The sequence below is a fragment of the Gadus chalcogrammus genome, chromosome 9, assembly GCF_026213295.1.
Source record: "Gadus chalcogrammus isolate NIFS_2021 chromosome 9, NIFS_Gcha_1.0, whole genome shotgun sequence".
In the NCBI taxonomy this organism is placed as follows: Eukaryota; Metazoa; Chordata; class Actinopteri; order Gadiformes; family Gadidae; genus Gadus; species Gadus chalcogrammus.
This window is the reverse complement of record NC_079420.1, coordinates 12207635-12217634: the sequence shown is the minus strand read 5'-3', so window position 1 is coordinate 12217634 and position 10000 is coordinate 12207635. Positions and strand designations below refer to the sequence as shown.

The following is a 10000-nucleotide window of genomic DNA, read 5'->3' as shown; positions in this document are numbered from 1 at the left end:
GGAGCTGAACTCTCTCCTCCCAGAGGAGCTGAACTCCCTCCTCCCCGAGGAGCTGAACTCTCTCCTCCCCGAGGGGCTGAACTCCCTCCTCCCCGAGGAGCTGAACTCCCTCCTCCCCGAGGAGCTGAACTCCCTCCTCCCCGAGGAGCTGAACTCCCTCCTGAACTCCCTCCTCCCCGAGGAGCTGAACTCCCTCCTCTCCGAGGAGCTGAACTCCCTCCTCCCCGAGGAGCTGAACTCCCTCCTCCCCGAGGAGCTGAACTCCCTCCTCCCCGAGGAGCTGAACTCCTCCGGGCGGTCGCTCCTCTGGTTCCCGCTGATCGGTCCTCTGTTCTTTGCTGGAGGACACGTGTGATGATGGATAAGAGAGGACCGGTGTGTCCTCATCACTGATCCCGGTCTGTCACCCCGGGCGGGTCACGGCGGTTCAGGGCTGTTCAGGGCGGTTCAGGGCGGTTCTTACCTCCTGACACAGAGAGAGAGGCTGCTCATTAGCTCTCATTAATGACCTTTTAATCTGGGTTTAATGAAATATCTGGGCGGGATGATGAGGCTAAACGGCTGAGTATAAAGGATCATTATTATGGGATGGAGGCGGTGACTCTGGGGAAGAAGACAATAAGAGGTTTAATTCACACTGATGGTTTTTGGTTTATATTTGAATTAAAGCTTGAAGTCAAGGAGAGTCCAGCTCCAGGCAGCTTTATTTTAGACGTCAGAAACACACAAACTGAAAGAATTTCCTCTATCAGACTGGGATTGACACGTTCTCTAATCCAATCATAATGGTTAATAGAATAAGACCCTCCTTCATTCGCTTAATTAATTAAGTAGACTTTAGGTTCACTTACTCAGCGGAGTTTAGATAACTGATGAATATCTTTTAATGTTCTACAATATTTTGTTAAAATGTTCAAATGTATTCGGGCAATGCCTACCGAATCTGTTCAGCAGGAGCGGATAAAAATTATTTGACACCAATGTCAATAAAAGCTCTGGCGGGCAATTTATTCTAGAAGCATCTGTCATATTCTGACATTCTCTTTACATCCGGAAAATCAATTATTAAAGTAAACGCTAGATGACAAAAAATTAATAATCCGGTGCCTGTCTGTCTATCTGCCTATCTGTCTGACTGTCTGTCTGACTGTCTGCCTGTCTATCTGTCTGTCTACCGTGCACTCACTGCGCATGAGAGGAGTTTTCCACACGCAGACTAATGCTAGCGAGCTAGTCAAGTTTTTGGGGCATGGCTTTGAGGTGGGCCTGAATGAACCAAACACATCTAAACAAATCTACACACACACATACCCACACACGGACACAGAGATACACACAAACACACACACACACACACACACACACACACACACACACACACACACACACACACACACACACACACACACACACACACACACACACACACACACACACACACACACACACACACTTCTCTCAGCAGGTTTCCAGATTCCATTAGTAGCAGAAGAAGAAAAAAACGTTTTCACAGCCGGACAAACCAAAGCATTTGTTCTTCTTTCAGTAACGCCTTTATTAAATTAGTGCAAAAGACAGACATGTCATTTTCTTCCCTTATTCGGGTCGACCACAGAAACCCACTCTCTGTTTCCTCAGAGCACCAGAGAAACAGCAACACGATCACAACAAAGGCGTCCATTTCATGTCCTGTACAGTGTCCTGTGACTCAACATGGAGGCTGACAAGTGGGGTGAAAGGTCAAAGGTTAGAAAACCAGAACTCCAGGCTGTGTAGGAACTGGCTCACTTGGGCCGACATCGTGCACTACTTAATACCCACAAATAAGTGCAAACCTGATGCACACTTCAGCACTATCTCCCATGATGCATAGCGCTTTCATACCCCGTAATGCGGCAGTCACAGCCTGTGTTCCTACCACAGAGCCTGGCTTCTGGAGCTCATGAGGGTGTGGATCCCCGTACCCCTGTACAGTGAGCAGTTTTCCCTGTACAGTGTCCACCGTACAGGGAGAACCCACCCTCAGCCAATTCCAACACAGCCCAGGACCGAGGCGCCAAGATTCACACATTCTGAAGGGACGCACGTTCAAAAGAGTTAACACATCGACAGCATTAGAAAACACTGCACTAGGATCCACAAACTCCCTGCAAAACAAACAAGGCCCGATAGTCTTCTCTTTACTTTACTTTTTACTTTTTATATATTTATTCAGGAGGCTGGATCCTGCAATCAAAGTACATAAATTAATCCATACAGTATCTCTTTAAAATGGTCAAAAATAAAATATTTATTCAATGTCGTTATCTTTTGGGTTCACGTCATAACTATAAAGATACGGTTTAATCCACTCCATGACAACTCAAAAACAGAAGTAAAGAAAGAGAAGCAAACAAGTTTACAGAAATCTTTTTTTATCTTTTCTGAGATTCTAGAGACCGCTAAAGACCACAAGAGACCTGGAGCCCAGCAGAGACCTGGAGACCACTAGAGACCACTAGAGACCGCTAGAGACCGCTAGAGACCACCAGAGACCACTAGAGACAACCAGAGACCACCAGAGACCCCTAGAGACCCCTAGAGACCACCAGAGACCACTAGAGACCCCTAGAGACCCCTAGAGACCACCAGAGACCACTAGAGACCACTAGAGACCACCAGAGACCACCAGAGACCACTAGAGACCACTAGAGACCGCTTGAGACCTGGAGACCACTAGAGACCACTAGAGACCTCTAGAGACCGCTTAAGACCTGGAGACCACTAGAGACCCCTAGAGACCGCTTGAGACCTGGAGACCACTAGAGACCGCTAGAGACCGCTTGAGACCTGGAGACCACTAGAGACCCCTAGAGACCGCTTGAGACCTGGAGACCACTAGAGACCGCTAGAGGCCGCTTGAGACCTGGAGACCTGGAGACCACTAGAGACCACTAGTGACCGCTTGAGACCTGGAGACCACTAGAGACCACTAGAGACCAAAAGAGACCTGGAGACCAATAGAGACCACTAGAGACCATTAGAGACCACTAGAGACCACTAGAGACCCCCCTAGAGAACTAGAGACCACTAGAGACCACTAGAGACCTGGAGACCACTAGAGACCCCCTATGTTCTGATCTCCTGTAGAGTCCTGCTGGTGCCCCCCAGACATCCAGATCCCACAGCTCCTCCCCCCCCCCCCCCCCCACCCCAACGAGGAGGGGGGGATGAAGGAACCTACATCACCTAATGCGGGGGGGGGGGGGGGGTTGTGGATCAGGATTCAGCTCTCCTTCTCCTGTAAACCTAGTTCCTGGGGGGGGGGGGGCTCCTTTAAGCCTGGTTCCTGGGAGCGGGAGGGGGGGGGGGGCAGCTTGGCAGAAGAAGAGATGGAGAATCTACAGACCTGCAGCGGAGGAGAGAGAGAGAGAGAGAGAGAGAGACAGAGAGAGAAAGAGAGAGAGAGAGAGAGGACGTCAGAAGGTTACCTCTGAGACTGATCGATGGGGATCAATCACACCGAACAAGTGAAAGGTGACGACCAGGACGCTCACTCTAGACGGAGTAACAATGTACAATTCTCTGCTCTTTCCTACATTATCAATTGTTAATGTCATGTTGATAAAAAATGTATGTTAACGGGTCTCTGTTGAATTGTCTCACCCCCCACAACATTTAGGCATTAGTTCATTGCATAAGTCTTTGCATGCAAAATGGTTGAACAAGTTGTTATATATGTCAAGCATATTTCTATACATTTCCATTAGACTATTTTCAAAATCTGTCCTGAATTGGTAAATTGCTCCCAGGTGAATCTTGACTTTCTCTAATGAAGGGATATGTGAGAAGCGTTAGATCAACCAACGATCAACCAGTTTACTGAAATAGCTCAAAGGTGCATCTCATGAACTTTCAACTGGCAAGTATATATTTATAGCACAACACAATGTTAAAATGTCTGACAATAGAAGGACAATGAATTGGATGGGGTTAAAGTCAGAGACGAAGAAGAAGAGGAAGAGGAGTGAGGCTGCTTGGCGGAGGAGTTGGGAAGCAAAAAAGAGGAAGAGGCAGGAGAGGCCAAGAAGGACATATGAGCGTTCCTAATTAGATAAGAGCCACACTTGTAGACCACATTCTCAATCATGGGCTTACAATGGCCAAGAATGGTCCAAGGGTGCAGCCAAATGTTGTAAGAACAACTGCGTCCTCAATCATTCAGATTTTTTTGTCAACAGAACAGGTATGTAATCTAACAACAAGCACTCTACTGCATAATTTCTGTAATGCTTCCGAGAATATTACAGTATTCCGCTTGCATTTTACAATATACAGTAAGTATACTTTACACAGTGACATTTTATCTTAGAAAATGTTGTGTTTCGCATCACTATAATTTTTCCACATAGGACTGCAGGACAACTCCACAGGGGTGGCTGGGCTCCTTTCCACACCTGAACAGGAGGAGGCTTTTTGCACCATGGTTGTAGAAAACACTGCCATAAGACTAAGGGAAAGAGTGCCATTTTAGAGGACAACAATATCTTTTAAAACATCCTAACAGACAGCATCTCAACCATTTACAGGGTGCGGAAAAGACACCAAATTAAAGTAATATGAAGCAGCTCTACAATGTTCCATTTGAAAGAAATGGTGAAAGAGTGAAGGAGCTGCGCTACCAGTATGTACAGGTAAAGCATGTATGAGCATGCAGTAACTGTACCTCACAGTAAACAGTGACATCATATGGTGATATACAGTACAGTAAGTACAGTCCTTTACACATTTGGATTTAGAAAATAAGATGCAATATGTGCTGTATACGTTTGATATAACTGTATCTCGTCCAAAATGAAAATGCATGTAATTCATAAAACTCATTTTGTGTCTTCTGGATATAATGTATAATGGAACGGCAAGTGAACTACCGCACCACTTCATCTACATAGATGAGGCTGGCTTCAACCTAACGAAACACTGAAGGCATGGTTGAAATATCTTCGGCCACAGAGGTACAGTTGATGTGCCAGGCCAATGGGGCAGGAACATAAGTATAGGTGGAGCTATCTCTCAGAATGGTGTGCTAACTCATATGCCAATTATTGGGCCATATAATATAGAGCGTCTTGTCACCTTTTCAATCTCCCACATACAATTTCTAAGTGTGTAACTTTTGTAAATTACAATAATTGTCTCTAATTCTTTAGCCATAGTTTACATCAGAACATCACTCCAGAGTACACTATCATTTTGACAACATGACTATGCAATTTGACTGTCTTATCCGTACACAAAATGACAGAAGGAATTGTCATTCTGATGGCCCTGACATGTTCATTGACACAGATATTTACTTTTCAGAGATGAACTAAGGATTTTGAGCAAGAGACTGGCTTTTGCTTGCTTGCTTGCTTGTGCGTGCGTGCGTGCGTGCGTGCGTGCGTGCGTGCGTGCGTGCGTGCGTGCGTGCGTGCGTGTGGTGAGGGGATCAGACCCTTGGGCGGAGAAGTCAGTACTCTGGACATGGAAACACTTACTGTAATCAATTCACCACTGCAGCCCCCACACAAAAACGCACGCACACACACACACACACACACACACACACACACACACACACACACACACACACACACACACACACACACACACACACACACACACACACACACACACACACACACACACAAACACACACACACACACACACAACCCAGAGAGGAACAGCTAGAAATATAGTAGGTGGAGAGTGGATGAGAGAGGTTAAAGAGAGGAGAGAGCATTAGACGGAGAGAGGAGGAGGGGAGAGAGAGAGATGGGTAGGGTGGCGTAAACTCTAATCTAATAAAGGTTTGTGTTCATAAGGATTATTGTGAGCGTATATTCATTGTGTGGTTGTTTAGTGAACAGAGAGCTGGGAGCCGTTGGAGAGCGACAGCGTGGGCTGAGAACCAAAGCGCTGAACAGATCAAAGCACCACTCTCTGTAGCCCTCTCTGCTCTCATGGAAACCGAGCGGAGGAAGGCTCAGTTTAGCCTCCGTTTGAAGAGCGTGGGGGGGGGGGGGGGGGGGGGGGGGGGTACTCAACAGGAGCTAAACGGATGAAACCTCCTCCCAGACCCCGAGAGGACCCCCTCTACCCTGAAGGTCTGCAGGTTTGGTCTGAAAGCCTGGACCCACAGTGGACCACAGGAACCTGCTGAGAACTACAAGTATCACAGCTAGAACTACAAGTACAACAGCTAGAGCTACAAGTATCACAACTAGAACTATAAGTACAACAACAGCTAGAGCTACAAGTACCACAGCTAGAACTACAAAGATCACAGCTAGAACAACAAGTACCACAGCTAAAACTACAAAGATAACAGCTAGAGCTACAAGTACCACAGCTAGAACAACAAGTACCACCGCTAGAGCTACAAGAACCACAGCTAGAACTACAAGTACCACAGCCAGAACTACAAGTACCACAGCTAGAACTACAAAGACCACAGAAAAACTGTAAACTATAGCAATAGGTAATACAAGCTGAGCACTTCCCCCAGAGCATGAGTGTCTGTCAGCCATGAAAGCCCCCATAGGAGGGAATACACAAGCACACATACACAGTGACGTTTAGCTTAGCATGCTGGCGCCTACAGTTCCGTGGCCGGCCTGCGGGAGGCACTGAGGTCTCTGCTCCATAGAGCCAACCTTACTATTATTACAGGTTGGCGTTACTCTAAACTCTAATCCATTTATCCTCCTCTCATTTCTTTCATAAGCGTCTCAGCCTCCAGCTAGCATGTTGACTAACGCTAACTGAATACAACACTGTAATATCACACCAGCCAATATGTGAGCATCACACAATAGATTTATAGATGAGATTGCATCTTCGCTAGGCGTGCACATTTTATCATGAAAACCTAATTTGTCATTACAATGTCACCAGGTAAGCTGGGCTTCTATGTGTGTGTGGGTATGTGGTTATGTCTGTGTGTTTGTGTGGTTATGTTTGCATCGGAAGTTAAGGTGATGGTGTTGGTGGAGGTTAAGGTGGTGGTTGTGGAGGTTAAGGTGGTGTCGGAGGTTAAGATGGTGGTGGTGGTGGAGGTTAAGGTGGTTTCGGAGGTTAAGGTGGTGGTGGAGGTTAAAGGTGGTGGAGGTTAAGGTGGTGTCGGAGGTTAAGGTGGTGGTGGAGGTTAAAGGTGGTGGAGGTTAAGGTGGTGGTGGTGGTGGTTGAGGTTAAGGTGGTGGTGGTGGTGGTTGAGGTAAAGGTGGGGGTGGTTGTGGTGGAGTTTAAGGTGGTGGTTGAGGTAAAGGTGGGGGTGGTTGTGGTGGAGGTTAAGGTGTTGGTGGAGGTCAAGGTGTTGGAGGTGTCGGTGGAGGTTAAGCTGGTGGCGATTGAGGAGAAGGTGGTGGTGGTTGAGGTGAAGGTGGTGCGGTCATGAAGGTGGTGTTGCTGGAGGTGGGTGGAGACTCACCGGTCCAGGACAGCAGGGTTGCGGCGGCCAGCAGCAGGAGGCGGGCCCTCAGGGAGGAGGCGGAGCTACAGATCATCCTGCTCTTCCTGCAGACGCAGACCTGGACCCTGAGCTCGGTGCTGCTGGAGAGGGGCGGGCCCCCGGAGTCGGTGATCAGCAGCGGGACGCGGTAGTTGGCCGACTTCAGGGGCTGGAGCATCAGGATCTGGGAGTGTGTGGCTGGAGACCGCACACACACACACACACACACACACACACACGTCGAACGCACACGCACAGATACACACACGCACGCGCACACACACACACGCACACGCACGCGCACACACACACAGACACAGAGATAAGGTTCTTAAGGTAAGGCAGAAGGCGGGGTTAAGGTTCATGTCTGTGTGTGTGCCTGTTCCCGTGTGTGTGCGCGCGTGTGCCAATGTGTGTGTGCGCGCGTATGCCTGTGTCTGTGGGTGCGTGCGTGTGCCTGTGTGTGCCTGTGTGTGCGTGTGCCTGTGTGTGTGTGTGTGTGTGTGTGTGTGTGTGTGTGTGTGTGTGTGTGTGTGTGTGTGTGTGTGTGTGTGTGTGTGTGTGTGTGTGTGCCAGTGTGTGTCTATATGTGTGTTTGTGTGTACAGGGCTGATAGGGAGCGAAATTATCTGGACCTGAAATTATCAAATACATTCGAAGACACCATAGAGAATTGCCTTTCTTGACAACAATAAAAGGAGCGGAACTCGCACACAATGTAGCCGATGCAACAATACGTTTTTATTGCATAAAAGTGTAAAGTGCTACCCAAAGTGCGTTCAGTCCCATTCAGACCATCCTCAGTGCAAAGACACAAAGGTAAAATACTTCCTTATATAGTTGGTGGCAGACATGTCAATCAAAAGGTCAGGTAGGGTGACGTGTTGACAAGACATTTTAAAAAGGCACCGCTCTCCTACTTTCACTTTTCTTGACGACATACATGGCCGAGCTCAAGCCTGAATTCAGGCACCACGCCTGAACTCTATCAGCCCTGTGTGTGTGTGTGTGTGTGTGTGTGTGTGTGTGTGTGTGTGTGTGTGTGTGTGTGTGTGTGTGTGTGTGTGTGTGTGTGTGTGTGTGTGTGTGTGTGTGTGTGTGTGTGTGTGTGTGTGAGCTCGTGCCCTACCGTTGACCCTGCTGACCTCCCAGGTATCCTGCAGGCCGGCCGCGGCCCCCAGCTCTATCCTGAAGGGCCCGGCGTTGGGGTCCAGGTCGCGGTCCCGGCCCTCCACCAGCCCCACCTCCCGGGCCGCCTCACACACGCGCACCGTCGCCGGGAACACGGAGGGGGCCTGGTCGTTGACGTCTCCCAGGTGGACCACCAGGGAGCCGGTCCCTGTTGCCGGGGGGCTGCCTGAACACACGCACACACACACACACACACAGATATACACACACACACACACAGATACACACACACACACACAAACACACACACACACACACACACACACACACACACACACACACACACACACACACACACAAACACATTATTAGTTCTCTTCTATTTAATTGTCATTGCCTCCCCATTAATCATCTGAAGTTAATCTCCTGTGTTGATGTTGGATTAATGGAGGTTGATTCATAAAGGGGCGGCGGTGAGCAAGCTATGTGCGCCTCGGATGATATTATGAATCATAAAGACTGCGTCTGACGTCTCTGGCACTTCCACAACAAGTAAAGACTCGTAGTGGGGGATATCTCGGCCATGGGTGAGAGGAATTGGGGTAAAGGAACTTTGGCCTTGACTCTCTGAAGTCCATGAACTGCGACATGGAGGAGAAAGGGATTGTACCCCGGGAGCTGAGCTGCCGGACTTGCCGCCATGCTCCCCGCGCCGGAGCTGTTGGACTGCCGCCGAGACCTACCCCCACCGGACCGGCCAGCTTCGGCCGCAGTTCAGCTCCCGGAGTACACCCGCCGGAGCACCCGGAAAGCTTCGGCCGCAGTTCAGCTCCCGGAGTACAGCGCCGGGAGCGGTGCTTTGGCGGCGGCCGGACGGCTTTGACGGCAGTCCGGCAGGGGTAGCTCGTGGTGGTCCGGCAGCTGAGCTAGGAGGGGGCGCCGAAAATGACTCGCTCGTTTGGTAACTGTTTTTTCAAGGTTTGTATTCGTGTGGGAGCACCAGAGACCCAAAACAACACCCCAAATCCCAGGAAAAGTGTTGTTTTCATAATACGTCCCCTTTAAGGTTTGGTTAAGGTTTGGTGGAGGTTTGGTGGAGGTTTGTTTAAGGTTTGGTGGAGGTTTGTTTCAGGTTTGGTGGAGGTTTGTTTAAGGTTTGGTGGAGGTTTGATTAAGGTTTGGTGGAGGTTTGTTTAAGGTTTGGTGGAGGTTTGGTGAAGGTTTGATTAAGGTTTGGTGGAGGTTTGATTAAGGTTTGGTGGAGGTTTGATTAAGGTTTGGTGGAGGTTTGTTTAAGGTTTGGTGGAGGTTTGTTTAAGGTTTGGTGGAGGTTTGTTTAAGGTATGGTGGAGGTTTGTTTAAGGTTTGGTGGAGGTCTGAGTGTTCATCTCAGCAGA

At 48.7% G+C, this 10000-nt stretch overlaps 1 protein-coding gene across 1 annotated transcript in view; it reads right to left on the bottom strand.

Moving 5' to 3' along the window:
• Positions 1–3308: 3308 nt before the first annotated feature.
• cdh13 (cadherin 13, H-cadherin (heart)) overlaps positions 3309–10000 on the bottom strand; it is a 14881-nt gene continuing 8189 nt past the window's right edge. Inside the window, exons 5-7 of the mRNA XM_056598803.1 lie at positions 8602–8829; positions 7452–7670; positions 3309–3388 (exon numbers count right to left, since the gene is read on the bottom strand). Coding sequence (XP_056454778.1) covers positions 3381–3388; positions 7452–7670; positions 8602–8829 — 455 coding nt within the window. The 3' untranslated portion in view covers positions 3309–3380. The remainder of the gene's footprint in view (positions 3389–7451; positions 7671–8601; positions 8830–10000) is intronic.